At 39.6% G+C, this 16,686-nt stretch overlaps 1 protein-coding gene across 4 annotated transcripts in view; it reads left to right on the forward strand.

The window, feature by feature from the left end:
• The window catches only part of RARB (retinoic acid receptor beta), a 197,233-nt gene that overhangs the window by 122,848 nt on the left and 57,699 nt on the right, over window positions 1-16,686 (forward strand). For all 4 annotated transcript variants that reach the window (XM_059818272.1, XM_059818273.1, XM_009822347.2 and 1 more), the window contains one exon: window positions 5,628-5,776. In XM_059818272.1, the coding sequence (XP_059674255.1) occupies window positions 5,628-5,776 (149 nt within the window). The remainder of the gene's footprint in view (window positions 1-5,627; window positions 5,777-16,686) is intronic.

Genomic DNA, 16,686 nt, shown 5'->3' on the forward strand with positions numbered 1-16,686 from the left:
TCCAAGGCATCTTTTAGGTGACCTTGTGTGCAGTTTGTCCGTTAGTAAGACCTTCCAGATTGGGCTTCTGAGCTCCATAACCTCTACTTCTTGCTAGGTTTGTTGTTATTTTCATCATACTGTAGGAATCCTGAGCAGCTCGTTGTGAAAATCTGTTTGTAGGATACGCTTTTAGCTTTTCAAATAACAGACAGGGACCACTTTGGATTGGGCACCCTCAAGCAGAAAGCAGGTCATAAAGTTTCATCTTCTGATGTCCCTGTTGAAAGTGGAATGCCCCTTTTCAGTCTAAAAGCAAACCTTGAGACTTAGAGGGGTTTTTTGGCTTTCAGCCTAAATCATGCCTTTTTTTAAGACCTAGACAGTCCTGTAGAGGTGAACTATGACTTGATTAGAATTAATGCTGGGAAAATGGTAATGAAGAATTAAAATAGAATAACTTACATTCAACATCATGGCTTTAAGGCAGATATGTGCAGCTAGCAAGACACAAATAATAAAAAAGAAACCCTCGAATGTGGAAGACATACTTTCTTAAGTACTGAAAATCCTGATAGTATTATCTCGATCTGGAGTTATTGTGGCAGCCTATGTTTTAATCCAGGTGTGTTGTGTTCACTCATAATAAAAAGCATTCCCTCCTGAACCTCGATGCATACCCAGCCCTGTGAGGAAGGATTTTTGATTGTGGTTCCGATGTTACAGTTTGGTAATTCATTTTGCGTTGATTAACATTTGCACATGGCTTCCGCTGAGCCTTTTCCTCTGTCCTGCCATCAGCCCACTCCACCTCCGTGCCATCAACCCCCAGGTAAAACAAGGATCCAGGATAGCGAGTGCCAATACGTGAAATAGTGGGACGACTTCTTTGCTTTGTGTTGTTTTCTTTGCAAGGGAGAAAATGGGAGTCTTCACACAAGGGAAGACTTTGTTTTCCTCTTTTCTGTTGTCTGTGATCCCCACCTGTTGTATATATGGTAAAAATATCTGGGACTTATAACCCAGCAACAGTACGCAGCCAGAGTCATGTGTGACCGGGTCAAACACACACTCGCTGGAGGGTCATGGCCAGGTTACTAAGTCAAGGCTGGCAAGTCTCCATGATAATGTTTTCTTTCTCTCTCACTCTTTTTTTTTTTTCTTCTCCCCTTGTCTGTCTTCCAAACAACAGTTTAAAAAAAAATAAAAACCCTCGTAACAATGCAAACTATTTAAGCATGACAAATTCAAAGAAGTATTTTATTAAAAAAAAATCGGAGGGGGGGGGTTGAGTCAATGATATTTTGGATTTAATTTTATAGTATAGTTTTATGTGGCACATGAAAGAGAGAAATTTGTATTGAAACAATCGAGACCCACTTTCCCAGTTCCTGGCTCTTTCCTGGAAGATGATTAAAAGCAGACTTTTTTTTCCAGACGAGACATAAAAATTAAATGATCTACAGTATATAGTTATTTTTTCAAATGTTTGGAGGCTTATAAATAACTTCTACAATCAAATGCACACATACAAGCAGCAGAGAATCTGGTTCTAATTACTTGTACTTTAGTTGAACTTTGGCGTTTCCTTTGACTTTCTGCCTAATGTATGTGTGCTGTGTGCCTTGCACTCCTGCAGTGAATTCACAAAAAAAAAAGGGGGGGGGGGGGGGCAAAAAATCCAGACTCTTGTTGGTGCCAACAAAAATGAGGGTTAACAGAATGTTTTGACCAAATGCAACACTTTGCTATTCACCCTAATTAGCTGAAATTGCTGCTTCCCACCAGGGACCCTTAGCTCAGTATTCAAAATTCCCTTGAGGCTATCCAGGAAATGCCATTTGCTTTACAACTTCTTATTCTTTTAAGACTCAACTGTCCAAAGTGTGCATTAACATACACGCTTAATAATCTAGGTTTCTAGCGAAACACAGGGCATTTCATAATGCCTGCCTGCTCCTAGTTGGTCACAAAGTAAAATACCTCTTCCATCTGTCAACATGGTTTAGCTGGCAGTAAATTAGCTCTCACAAAGCACACTGTGCTTTTAAAGATCTTATCTGCTGCTTTATCTAACCTTTAGAAATATTTCAGACATCTTAGGAATTGTGAAGTGACCGATTGTTTGAGAGTCCCTGTGTGCTTAAGCGGCATTCAGGTGTTGGGTGACGGCACTGAAGCTCTGTTTTCTCAGGTGAGTAGGGACCCTGGAGTGTCACATCCCGCAGGACAAGACAGCAGGGCATGGAAAGAAGTACCATTTTTTATTTTTTTTTAATTCTTCCTAAAATTGTAAGACTGCTTTAAAAATGCCTCTTTTAGAAATGTCAACTGTCTGCCCCCCATCCTTTCCTTTTTTCCACCTTGCATGTGCAGACATGCATAGAAGGCAGCAGGTTCTGCTGTCGTGCGTCCACCAGCCACCGACATGATACAGAAAGAACGCTTTATACCTGCTGAGCATGAATTGCTACAGATGCCTGCATTGGATTTCTGCACTTCCATGCTGGCAGTACGTACATTTTCAAATAAAGAGTTAAAAAGGCTAAATCCAGGCAAGAATAGTAAGTCAGAAGCCAGAGTAAGAGTCGAACATGTGTAACCAGAGTTCAAGCCTTCTCCAGAAAGCTGTATATCTTGCCTGCGATCAAAAGTGAACGTTCCCAACCTGGGTTTTCTTACAAAACAAAATCAAACTTTCTAGACAGTTGCTGAGCTGATGCAAGTATTATATTAAGTAGATAAGGCCTTTTAGTGGCATGTATGTATAGGTGTTTTAGGGAGGGTCTTCTGGTTTACATTGGCTCTTTTCAGATTGTCCAGAAAAAAAATTCTCTAGCAGCACCTTCAGCTCCTCAGTTGCTGACTATGTTGTGTATTTATAAACTGAGCTGGTTGCTTAATGTCTTCTGGCTATCACAAGTTCCTGGTGCTTGGCCAGTGCCTGACAGACCTCTGTTGTACATATGGTTCGTGGTTTGAACACTACTATTGGATGCTGGTGCTTGTTTAGGATGAAATCATCAAAAAAGCAGAAGTGTATCGGTATTATTCCTCAAAGACTGTTTTCCCCAAACTGAAATCACGGAAGGATTGCAGGAGTGCAGTTGTTTTATTGAATGACACAACCTTGTTCTCCCATGGGGAGCCTAAAAACTGCCTTTTAGATGGACTGGGAGAGTTGAATGAGCTAATACGAAACACATTGTCTGCTGGTATTAGAGTTTTAAAGCTAAAATTTTGTCATTCCACAGACTGATTGGAAGCCACCATAATTCATGTATGAGCATGAAATAAGGCACAGAATGTTTGAGGCCTCTCAAGGGCATTTGATGAATCTAACTTTAATTTAAAAGTACTAATAGATTATTGATTCAAGCAGGATGGCTGTGCAGAGATCAATAACAGAGCACTCTCTGTCTCTCTTAAATACCAAAAATTACTGTTGAAAAGAAATTATTATTCTCATCTCTGTTTTCATTAAGAAAAAACTTCTGTAAAATTTGCTTGGTTGAGTAGCAACCTGTATATTTTTGGTTTGCCAAGGTTCAGTGTATTTGATGCTGAAAAAAATAAGTATAGTTCTGGACATTGTCTTAACGTCACAATTTATGGAGCCACATGTTATTTTACTATTTTACTTTTCTGTTTTCTATTTTTTCACAGCCTCATTATTGTTAGATATATAAATAAATTGTTCCCGTCGGAAAGATATTTCTTTGCTTAGAATCAGAGCCTTTAACACGTCTCTCTAGCATTTATTTTCTTCTGAAGAAATGTCTGTCCTTGAAGTTGATAGTAGCTTAACCCAAGTAAAAATGGGCGAAAGGGTCCCTTCTCCCAAGTAATCAGAAGTTGCATCGTGCTCCATGATGCCCTCTGTGAATTCTGCAGAACACGGGTTGACAATGAATCATGAGTTTAATACAAATGTATCATCTTCGTAATCTGAAAAATATCATGTACAGTAAATCTTGTGTAAGATTTTCCATTGAGTAATATTCTTTAGGGCCTGCTGTTAGTACTCTTGAGATTTAGCTCTGCTGATAGTGCCTAATATTTCTGGGTAGATCTGAGTTCACAGATCCTGTCATTTCTGTATATGGGTTGAAAAGTTAGAGGGATTTATCTGAGAAGCAGCAGAACAGCTAGGTGAAACATGAAAATGTATTGTACATCCACAATAAATGTGAGGAATGATGACAGCATATCACAGAAAACTAATGCAGATGTTTTGGAAAGATGTAGTTCGCATGTCTTATCTCTCATCATAGAGCTTTCATGTCCTTTCCCTAAAAGGGATAACTGGCTTTTCAGCAGGTTCAAAACAAATGACCAGCTAGAAATATTAAGGCAATAAAGGGATGTGGGGTCATAACGTCTAAGTAGCTTTTTCTCAGAGAGGTTTCCTCACGTTACAAATTGGAAGGTAGGTAAGGAGGTGTTGCTGGGTTGTGCTAGTTTTACAGATGAAAAAAAGACTACTTGTTCAGGTAATTTTCACTTCAGGTCTTACACTTAGTCATATGTCTCTTTACGTATGTCCTGACGCATGCCCTTATCCTGTTGTGGCACAATTGCATATTGGAAGTGTTACCTTTTGTAGACAAAGGCAAGAGATACAAGACCTATCCCGAAAGTAGGTACTGATTGGAAGGCTACATGTCACTAACAGTTTCCCTTTGAAGGCTGATATCCAGCATGCACACATGAATTGCATGGGGTCCAATAGGCTAAAACCAGAACACGAGCCCAAGGTTGTCCATTTTTGGAGAGATTCAAGCCATATATCTGATGTGAGCTGAAGCTTTTGTGGTGTTGAGTAGCTGGATCATGAAAAATGATCAGGTACTTAAAAATAAGCTTTTGAGGCTATAGCGTGTAGTCCTGTCACTACTTGCCTTACTTTAGTTCCCCTTAAATTTTCACAGAATCACTAAGGTTGGAAAAGACCTGTAAGATCATCAAGTCCAACCATAAAAAAAAAAAAAACCCACACAAAAAAAAAACCCACACCAACCACAAAAAACCAAAATCACCTACAAACCACAAAACACACCACAACCCACACCAAAACAACCCACCCACACCACACAGCACCATGCCCATCAAGCCACATCCCACAATGCCACATCTACACGCTCCTTGAATACCTCCAGGGAGGGTGACTCCACCACTTCCCTGGGCAGCCTATTCCAATGTTTCACTACTCTCTCAGTAAAGAAATTTTTCCTAATATCCAGCCTGAACCTCCCCTGGTGCAACTTGAGGCCATTTCCTCTTGTCCTATCACTTGTCACTTGGGAGAAGAGACCAACACCCACCTCTCTGCAACCCCCTTTCAGGGAGTTGTAGAGAGCGATAAGGTCTCCCCTCAGCCTCCTCTTCTCCAGGCTGAACAACCCCAGTTCCCTCAGCCGCTCCTCATCAGACTTGTGTTCCAGACCCCTCACCAGCTTCGTCGCCCTTCTCTGGACACGCTCCAGCACCTCAATGCCCTTCTTGTAGTGAGGGGCTAGGAAAGACAAATGAATGTTTATTATACAAAGATAGATACAGGTCAGTTTGATAGTTATAATACAGTAAATAATTAGTAATTTAAAATTAATTCATGAATCATTCAATTATATTTCTTTTTTCTTTTGTAGCAGTTGAAACTCAGAGCACCAGTTCTGAGGAACTTGTTCCGAGCCCTCCTTCACCACTTCCACCCCCTCGTGTTTACAAGCCCTGTTTTGTCTGTCAAGACAAGTCATCCGGATATCACTATGGTGTCAGTGCTTGTGAGGGATGTAAGGTGAGTGCCATCATCTCCCTTTCCTTTTATAGGACCGCATTTCATTTTAGAGAGGGGCAAAGCAATAAAATTCAGTGTGAGCTGATTGTCTCCAAAGATGCCTGTGCCTTTCTTGTGTGAATTAATTCTGATTCATGAGTAAAGCCAATTAAATGACCATCATGTCTGGAATTATTTCCTTTCATAGCTTCTGCCAAAGTATGTCTTTAAGAGACTTCCGTAAGTATTGACTAACATGAGAATGTGATTGTAGATGCAGAGATAATCAAAGAATAAAGTGAAAACACATTAAGACTCTTCACTGTCCATCTGTAGGTCAGGTATACACTGAGAACTCATATGGCCATTGTCTGCTCTCAGCCTGGCTTTTTCTGTGAGCTGTTACCTCTGTGTATCCAGGGGGTGGAATTCGGGAAAAGGATCTGATCATCTGGAAATTTTTGGCATAGTCTCTATCTATCTAACAAATCTCAAATCAAATTGGGAATTTAAGGATTAGCAGGTTGGTATTCACAAAATTTAATCTGGCAGACTACAGTGCTTGTACGTCTGCTAGTTTCCAGTGCTGTGATTGTCAGAGCATGAATTGACTATCCATAGGATGCGGTAATATGATATACCCTTATAAAGTAGAGAATGTCTAAAGACGAGAGATATATCAGAGAAGCAATGTCAGCTAAACCATGTGTGTATGGCAATAATTAGAAGTGTACATACAGTGAATGTCATGCATGCAAGGAAAGAAGGTAGTGCAAAAGATGCTAAAGAAAAGATATCATAGGACAGATGGTCTCCTAGTTAACTTTATTAGTTATGGTAACCTAGTGCAATGTTCTTTTTTAACAAATAAAGAAAAGACCTATGATTTTCATCCTTCAGGTTAAAATAGTTGTGTAGTGCTTAGTACAGTGAAGATACTAATGCATGCTGAAAATGTGACAGGTGCTATATCCATATAAATAAAGTTATTAGAATACATTAATAAAAGGTATTTTGCTGGTTTATTTTTGTGAAATGTTATAATATTTTTCAGATACTGTACAGTTAGCCATTTTTATTTTATCCTTTGAACCTGCAACTTTTTCCACTACTGGCCTTTTGTAGTGACATATCATAGTCCTGGGTTTGAGTCATTAGGCAAAAAACTATAGGATTGGAGTCTGGTTTCCCCCTATTTTATAACTGTGGATACTGAAGTAGTGAAAGTAACTATCAATTACTCACCTCAATTTTAGAATCTCTTTCTGGTGTTGAGGTTTGCCTTGGATATCATGTCTCTATTTTTTTCTTTAGATGCTACAAAACTATCAAAATTTAAGTGTTTGTTAGGAATAACTATGGTAAGAATATGCTGTAGTTGATTTCATTAAATAGGAAATCTCATCATACTCGGATGCTAACACACAAATGGTGGTGTCGTTTGCTCACCCACATGTTCCCCCTAAGCACAGATGTAATTGCAGACTGTGGCAGAAAGGTCACATGTCCCAAAGACGTCATTATTTTTGAAAAATATGCAAAAATATACTGTAGGGCTTTTATTGGCATAGTGCAAAGCATTTTTGTAAATAATTAAAGCAAGACCACACTTGTCAAAATACATGAAGAAATCCATCTTGTCATGTGTTAGCCATTATTCAAGAACAACAAAAAATCATGTTCACTTATTTGCTAATTTGCAAGATGGGGTAATTCAGCACTTAGCAATAGCTGCTGTTAAAAGAAAAAAAAAAAAGATTAGTTACATACAAAACCTGTCAGTCTATGAGAAATAAAAAGGTTCCAAATCAGTCACTTGGTTGCTTGAGACTGGGAATATTTGGTTTAGTTGACACTAGCTCTTCAACAGGTTGGGCTAGGATTTTATGAATCTCTTCCACTGATTGAATCAACTTCTTTAGTGAGTGCCAGGAACTGGCAAAGAACATGATGAGATCACTGAGCCAACTAGTGGTCCCTGTGGTGGACTGTCATTTACTACATTTGCTGTTGAAAGTTGTCTGAGCTTTCAGGTCAACAGAAGTGATGTGCTGGATAACAGCAGACAGTGGTACATGACCACAACACCACTCTGAAGAATGTTACCCTTTTCTCTTGAGCCCTTTTGGACTGTTTGGTGTATTTTTTCTTTTCCTTCATCTTTGCTCTATACTTGCTTTCACACATTCATTTCTTGGTCCTGTACCATAAGAAAGCTGCCACCTTGTACTTCTTATTTCTAACCATCCAGGCTTCTGCCCGTACTCAAGTCTACCTTCGTCCTCGGTTCCTAGTATCAGTTCTTCATGCTTCTCTTTCTCTCAAGCCTCCTTCATACAAAAATTTAGCCAGTTGCTTTGTGACTTTAAATAAGCACTGAGTATTGAGCACTGCTGCTAGGGAAACCTTGTCTTCTGTGGATCTCTGCCTTTTAGTTGGTTAACCTAGGTTTATTAGAGAGCGTGTGTTTCATTGAAGGCTTCTGCTCGGTATGGAGCTGGAGTTTCATGCTATTCTCTGGTGAATCGGGGAGCAATAATAAGGAAGAATTCATGTTACAGCCTTTTGCCTAGTTAGGAAACACAAATTTATTTCTCCTTTACCTCAACACACATCTCCATGCACTTTCAAAGAACTTTGTTTTCTTTGAGATTTGCAGTTTTGCTAAAGCTGACCAGCATGTTCAAAAGCTGTTGGGATGGGGAGGCAACCTCGCTTATGGACAGCTGGATTACACAAAGCTCATTCCACCAGAAGCTAGGCTAAAATATCAGCTGAATCAAGTACTAATTATCTTTTTTCCTCTGACCTTGTTGCCTTTTTCGCTTTCTTCACTCTTATTTCCACCATTTCTTTCTTCACCTGATTTGCAATCTCTGTTCCATAGTGTTAAACCTTAAATTCACTCTTTTTTCCTCCTGCGTTGCACCTCCCTCTGCTCTGAGGTCCTTTTCTCAAGACTTTTCCTTTTTGCTTTCTGACTCATTTACCTTTCCCTTTGAACTCTGGCCAGTCTTGTTTCCCTTGAGAAACACAAATGGAAAACTGTGCTTATATCATATTTATCTCATGAGGGCCCCATTCCATTTGTTTTTCTGTGCTGGCTCTCCCATGGTTTTCTTCTAGTTCTCTCTCTGTTCCCTTCTCCTTTGCCTTTCTGCTTCGAGCTCCAGTGAAGCTGCCGTCACAGTGATCATTAGCAGTTTCCGTCTAGTGCAAAGGGACAGCTTTCTGTCCTCAAGGTTTTGAGTTGATGGCTGCCTTTGATTCAGCAGGCTTTCTTTTTCCTGCCTTTCAGGGCTCTTTAGATTCTCCTCCTGCTTTGCTTGCTTTTTATTCAATGTTTCCTTAAATGGCTCTTTATCCACTTCCTGATGCAGTTCCCTGAGATTCAGTTCTTTGGTTTTCTGTCTCAAAAGCATCACCTACTGAACTGTTTTATGGTAGACCAATGCAGGAGGTCATGGCAATATTCTGCTCATAAAGGGTGTATTTTTAATGGGGACCCTTCCAGCCAGGAGCCCTTGGAGAGCTGCAGATGGTGATTATGACTTTCTGATGCTTAGTTTGGGAAACACTGCACTGGAAATCTTATCTTCCCTAAATTGTCACCACGGGTTCATGGTTGATTTCCAAAGTTACCCCCAACTCCGACTTCTCCCCTGCCATCTTTCCCTGGTGTGTCCTCTTGCTCCCCTCACTTCTACCTTGGACACAGAGTTCATGAAGACAGAACTTTCCATCCTCTCTTTTTGTGACATCACCAACTGTAATCTCATGGTGTGCAGTTTTTTCAGACATCATGCCACGATGACATCATTTGTGATCCGCAGCATTGTAATTCACACAATTTGTTGTCCTTTTTCCTCCAGAATCTGCTTTCAGCTGCCTTCATTGTCCAACCATTGCTGTGGTGGTCTCGCATAGTGATTAGATTGGTCCCTTCTCCTATCCTTCCTTCCCCTTTTCCCCTTCACTGTCATCCTTGGACCTTATTCTTTCAGGTACCTGGGAACAACCTCCTAACCTCCTTTGCCAAACACTTTCTCGGTATTCTAAGTGCCCCTTATTTAACTGATCCTTCTGTCTTATTCATTACCAGAGTCTTCAGTACTGTGTCACTCTAGAAAGACTGTTCCGTCACTTGTTTTGTTATACTAGTCTTTTAAGGTTTTTAGGGGCTGGAGTATTTCATAATATGCACTTATGAACCACAGTTAAAGTTTAGGAGCTGTCTAAATAATTCTAAGCTATCTTGCTTTCTAATTTTAGCGTGTTCATGCTGAAAATTTTATTTGTGGTTATGGATTTAGAGTACCTGACTTCTTGCCTTCCAAATTTGAAATTTGGGAGCTTTCAGAAGGTTGATATCCCCAGCTTTTTCTCAATTTGGTCAGTCAAATTCAGCAGTCAGGATTTTTTTTGGTGTTTTAAACTGTTTTTTAAAAAAAATATCTTGGCATTGTGTTTATTTCTGGGTGTTATGCTGCAAAAGGCTGTTGATGGCTTTGTGTGTGTATTAGAATCTCAAAACCAAACTGATCTTCACAATGCACTTGTATTTTGTAAGAAAAAATTCCAGAGCCAGTGCATCTTTTTATATGTAAAATACAATACATTGACAATATTCAGCTTATTTACAGCTTTTCCATTTTGTAAACTGTGTGGCATTTCAGAGGCGAGTTTTGGAATCTACTCGTGTGTTTCATGACATCAGTTAGACTTCTAAAACATTTTTTTTTTTTTTTTTCCTTCCCTAGTCTCTGGGTGTTGCTAGATAGCACACAAACAAATTCCATACAGAATGAGCAACTTGGATTTATCCAGCTGGTACAAGTGGTTATAGGGCTGGCTGTCACCACAAGCCCAGCTTTTTGGTCCTGACTTGCCTCATCATTGTAGCCGGGTTTGCAGAAGGGGAGACTGAGTGTAGTGGGCTGGATTCCTCACACAAAGCCATCATTGTGTGAGCGAGGAGAAGCTGGTGTTCTGGCAGCTTCAGCTGTCTCTGAAAGCCTTGTCCCTTGTTCTGGGCATTTAAAAGATGGCATTCCTCTGCTGGCAATCCTGCCCGGATTCCTGGCTTGAATTTGGTGGGCAGCAAAGATGCCTAGAGCAGTTTCAGCAGAGAAGACAGCACAGCATATAACAGGGTGGGTTTACAGTCCAGCAGTTTTGTCTGAATGATCAAGGTGCCTCTGTGCCTGTTGTTGATGCTAATGGACAAAAATGTAGATAAATCTACTTCAATACCAAGTGATCCCAGGTTGGCTTTTATCATGAAAGAAGAATAGCTTTCCTTCCATCAGAGTTTTCATATAAACTCACATCTAATGTAGGATCATTAAATTAAAAGGGTAGCCACATTTACTGTATTTTCAAAGGTCTTCAGCTATGAAAGTATGTCTATTTGTTTGACACATTCCTGACTCAACTATATATTTGGGGTTGGTTTATTGCAAAGACTGTAAGCAGTATGGAAAATAGCCATCGATATAAACCTTGCAATTTAGGTCTATAATTCTGTAGGACCGACTCTGACAAAAATTTGTAAGATACATGTAGGAGAAGAAAAGAAAAAAAAGAGAGAAAATGAAACAGTTTTTGCTTTGTCCAGATGTGCTGATCCTCATGGATGTTTAGCTTGGGAGAAAAGCTGTTGTTTTGTTACAGCTTTACCTTATTTGCTTACAGATGCAGTGGGAGGCAGTCCTACCACTCAACTTGAGGCCCAAAATCAGTTGCCTAACTTTGAAGACTGGGCTGTCTCTACAGTCAGTGAAGAGAGAGGAGCTCTCTGATGGATGGCTGATTCAGAGCATCTAATCTAGATCTGCTCTGGGTCACCCTCCTGAGCAGCCTGTCCCCACGAGCCATTGGGTTAGGTGCCCAAAGCTCAGCTGGGTTAATATTCTCTATGATGTCCCCCATGGTTATGTCCCTCTGGACACTCAGAGGGTTGGAGTTGCCCCGTTGCGGGACGTGAATCCATGATCAGCATTGGTCAACAATGAATTCACAAAATGCTACTGACGGAGAGTGGAACTGGGTTTGATTTTACTTATTTATTTAAAGTTTGATGGCAAGGATATTATGCTTTGGTCTGCAAGAAATGTTGATGAGTGGCCTAAAATATTTTAGGGATTGTCATAGCAAAGTTCCCTTTATGGAACAGTGTCCTTCAGGACAGATGCCTTTTAATAATGCCTTTTACATCATGTGAGGAAAGATTTACATTTTCTTAGGCAGTTCTGTGATTGTAGAGGGATCTTAAGCAGCAGTTCTTTTTGATAACACTACTCTTGCACATGTTAGCTTCTAGCTATGAGTTAATTATATTTAAGCCTGTATTTATGCCCCTTTACTGGGAATTAAGGATCCAGACATAGAATTTTCTTAAAGTTACTTAACACTAAAAAATAAAAGCAAACCTCATAAAACCAGCTAATTAATATTCTGTATATTTGTTTGGCTTTGTTTTTCAGGCATGTTTTAATCACCTACAACTGAAACAAAAAGTAAGAAATGTGAAGTTGAGAATGCTTTTTTTCTGAGCTTTAAATATTTGGTTACAGTATGATTTATATCAGGGAAAGAAGTAATATTGTTTGCAGCAATGCAATTGTAAAAGCTTCTATCAGTTGAAAGAAAAATACAGATCAGCTTGAATGATCAAGCTGTATTCGTCTCCATTTAAGCTGTGTTAGTAAGTGACAGTGCCAGCAGTAGAGATGCATGCTGTCGTTCATGCATGGCTATGAAAAATTCCTCAAATCATAAAGAATTGCTCCTAGTTTTAGCTAAATCAACAATCATTTTTTAGAAGGTGAAAAATGTATTTTGAGATACATTTCTGCATACTATTAATACAATCTGATCTTAAACTTCGCAGTATAGCAATGTTCAAAGCCATTCGTTTGCAGAAAGCAGTGCCATATGCGGAAAGACACTAAATGAGTTGCAACTGTTTTAAATGTAGTACTGAAAACCTGGATTTTTTATATATTTTTTACTATCAGAGGCCTGATTGTTTTAATGCTGTCTTTGAGATTTTAGTTTTTAAAATAACAAAACCAGGAAAGCCAGGTGTCCTTTGAAAAGCTGGTGTCTGTCTTTCAGTAAGTTTTTAATTAATTTTTCTCTTTGTTTGGAAGATGAAACTTTTACCAGGTACTGAACTTATTTCAAATTTTTGAAGGAAGGGGAAGCATATATTTATTGGAAGCCCACTGAAAGCAAGGAAACATGATGAAATAGATGGGATCAGGAACAAAAATTTTGTGTTACCATGTATTTTAAAATCTCTTTCTGGGCTGTGTGAATGACATGGAATGAAGAAGAAAAAAAAAATTGCCAGCCATGACAGATAACAAAAATGAAAATTGTGTTGTGTGTTCGAATGTCATATTTGATTTCCAGTGCTTTGGGCTCAAGTTATGGATTATACCTCTGCCGCTCCCCTGCACTGTGCTTCTGGAGCAGAGAGGGACAGACAAAGGGCAGCAGTGTCTGTATATATACAGCACATACATCCACAGCTAATCTTCCTCTTATCCTGCCTGTTGCCCTCAATCATAGACCAGGGGTTCGTCTTAAGCTGTGAGAATAGTTGTTTTTACTAATTACTTTATTTTTTTTCTGGCAGTGATGCCGGTGCTATAGGAGCGCAGAGATTATCCCAAATTACTTTCTAACCGTGCTAACCACGCTGCTCCAGTTATTTGTGAGCACAAGGGCTAATGTCCTGTAGAAACGGGAACTGGAAACTACTCTCTTATTTTGCATAAACTGTCAAATAACAACATACATTTCTTTGGCTTAAATCTTGCACTCCCTTCTCGTGCAAAATTCCTGTTACTGTCAGTGAAGGCGTTCTCAAAAAAGAACAGCAGCATCAGACTCTTGAACTATGGCATATTGGTGACCAGCCACGTTTTGGGGCACTGCTTTGCCATGCTGTGTACGTGGAAGGTTTCTGGCTGTCCCAGCTAGCACTCCTCCTGCATGCGGCCATCTCCTGTGACCAGTTTGGATGCAGCCGTTCTGTTTCAGAGGCTGAAGGAGTTAACTAACGTAGATGTGGACTTTCCCATCATAGTACCCATGACTGTCCCCAAGAGCATTTCCTAATATAGATGTAGGCTTCATGCCTGCTGACCCTGGCGTATCTTTTCAGGGTCTTTGGCCAATAACCAGTCCATAACAGCTACAGTTTGTTCATTATTATAATTAAACTAAAGTTGTTGAGTCTTACTCTTTTGGCAGTGTCTATTCCTTTCTATACCTGAGAATATACACCGTAAAAAGAAGAAACTTCAAATTTACATGTGTGTGTACCTGTTGTTATTGGAGTTGAATCATGGTTTCTTGCACCAAGGTAGGTACTGAAGAGTCCTTGTAGATGTGTTTGTCACATTTCTATCCAACTTTCACCTGCCCATAGCTGTTGTGGCTTATTAGCAGATGGCTGAGAGCTGAGGTTCACACCAGAGCAGTATCATGTGCATGGTTTGCAACAGCTTCAACAGAATTAAGTAAATTATATGTACGTGGAAAAGCACTGTCTATGTGAATCACATCGTGACGTACCGACAAGAGATGGCAGAAGCAGGTGGGCTGCGATTCAGGCTGGTACACTTGCCTGCTGAGAGGTGCCCTGGTTTGCATGCAATGGATGTGGGGGGTGTGGAGTGTGGTTTTATTTTCCTGTAAGTAGGTTCTAATGGATTTTACTTTTTCAGTTTTCTTCACTAGAGAAGGGGAAAAACTTTTTATTTTGTTCTCATCTTGTCTATCTATTTCATAGCTCTCCATTAGTTTAGGGACCACATTTGGCCTTTAATCATAGATGTGGAGTACAGGCTATCCTTTGCACACCCAGAAAGTTGTTACAGTGTAGGAAAAAATTCAGCTTTCTACCATGTTTAATACAACATTTTATAATATGATCTTTAAAAGTATTTTTTGCAGAGGTAATTCAGCAGATGAGGAAACATGGGTGTCTGACCAAACATCTCAGAAATTAAATAATCTGAGATTTTCTATTAACAGTAGTAGCCCACCTTTTTTTACACTATGCTATAGTTATTTATGCTTACTGAACAGCAATTACAGACATGTAAAATTACAATGAACTAGCTTTCATTTTCTAACTTTGGAACTTTTTACAAAGAAACTAGGTAATGAGACATTGATAGAGAAGGATATACAAGCAATTGATCTGTTGCATTTAAATTTAGGATAGCTTGCTGGACCCCACAACGAAGTACACCGTTTTCCCTGCAAGAAAGGGGGAGAGTAGAATAGTTTACTGAGTGTGGTTCTGTCTGAATGTTGACTTTGGTGCTGCTGAGATGGTTGGGGTTGCTGTTCTGCTTGCTTTAGGTATCTTTTTAAATTGTAGTTTGCATTTTTCTTAACAAGAACGTAAAGATTTTCTGTTTGGCACATCTTAGAGAAGTAAATCCAAAATTAAGGGGTTTCATAAGTGTACAAAATGGAGTTATCCGTTACGTAATTCTGTTCGCTTACTTGTTAAGTACATATTCAGATGATCTTTGTTTGCTACTTATTTTGAATTTATTTTGAAAGATACACCTATCTGTATTTTCTGGTTATTGTAAGCCATCACCCAGTCCGTAAGTGGTCAGCTTCGCAGTTTGCAGAAATACTCTGAATGGCCTCGGACAGTGACCTTCCATTGCTCTCTGCGCTTACTGACCAACCTGCTGATGGAAACAGAGGTTCTTTCTAATCTCGAATGAAGTGTCCCTTTCAGGAAATTTCCTAAAGGGGTATTTTCTTTAGCTTCTTCTGGAAATGGACTGCAGTTGAATTTGCAGCATGGATCCCAGAGCTGTTCAGCTTTGCAGAGCTGCTTTTTGTGAAATTTCAGTCTTGTGCTATAGCAGGAAAGACAATTGGATGTAATTTTCCAAGATTCATTATTTCCAACAAAGTCAGCTTTACAGATTCTCTCTTCCATTTGTTTACTGTATACTTCTTTTTCTTCCCCCTGTAAAACAAAACAAATATCTTACTAAAAAAACTTCCATTTTTGAGTAGCCGTTCCAAAAGTCAGAAACCGCCGAAGTTAATATTATACCCATGTGCCTATCTTTTCGTCTTTGTATCTGGATTTTGCTATAGTCTTTAAATATAGATACGTTTTTCATGAGTTCCGTGTAAAGGACATACATGTTGTGTCCTTCTTCCTATTTTATGTTATTCTGATTGTTTCAGATGAACTTTCCATATAGAGGAGACACCTCTAGGTGTGACATCTGTGCAGCTCAGTACTCCAGTTATAAAAACTTCTTGTAGTGTTAAAGAAGTCACGCATCCAATTCTGTAATTGGTAGTTTTGGTATATTGGTACAGCAACTGTTTAATTGGTATACTACTGCAGCTGGCCTGCCAAATATTCAGGGTCCCTACTCATAAATTGTTCTTCCCTTTGATAATATTGCAGGAGTCCCCACGATTTCGACAGCTCAATTCCGGAGACAGCCGAGAAGTAGAAAGACATTTTTGTGTATAAAGTCCCTTATGATTTCACATGGCCCTGCTTAAAATTTCTCATTTAATATATTTTAGTGGGAAAAGTTACTATGCAGTAAAAAACTGTATCATAATACCTACGTTTAAAGGGGAAAAGGTATATTGTTTCTGGATCCCCTGTCTGGAATAACAGATACATAAATTACAAGGTGAGATGGCAGTCACAAGTAGTGCCAAAAAACGTAGATTTGGTTGGCTGTAAATGCAGTCAGCGATTTGACTCCAACTATAGCGAACCTCAGCGACTGCTGGGGACCCTTCCAGTGCCGGAGGGGAGAGCCAGCAGCCCCCCGCATGTGAGCAGGGTCTGCCGTCACCTGGTGGCAAGGAGACTGATCAAATGCTTACGGAGCAAGTTTGTTCCTGTTCCA

This window comes from Gavia stellata, chromosome 6 (assembly GCF_030936135.1).
Source record: "Gavia stellata isolate bGavSte3 chromosome 6, bGavSte3.hap2, whole genome shotgun sequence".
Classification (NCBI taxonomy): Eukaryota; Metazoa; Chordata; class Aves; order Gaviiformes; family Gaviidae; genus Gavia; species Gavia stellata.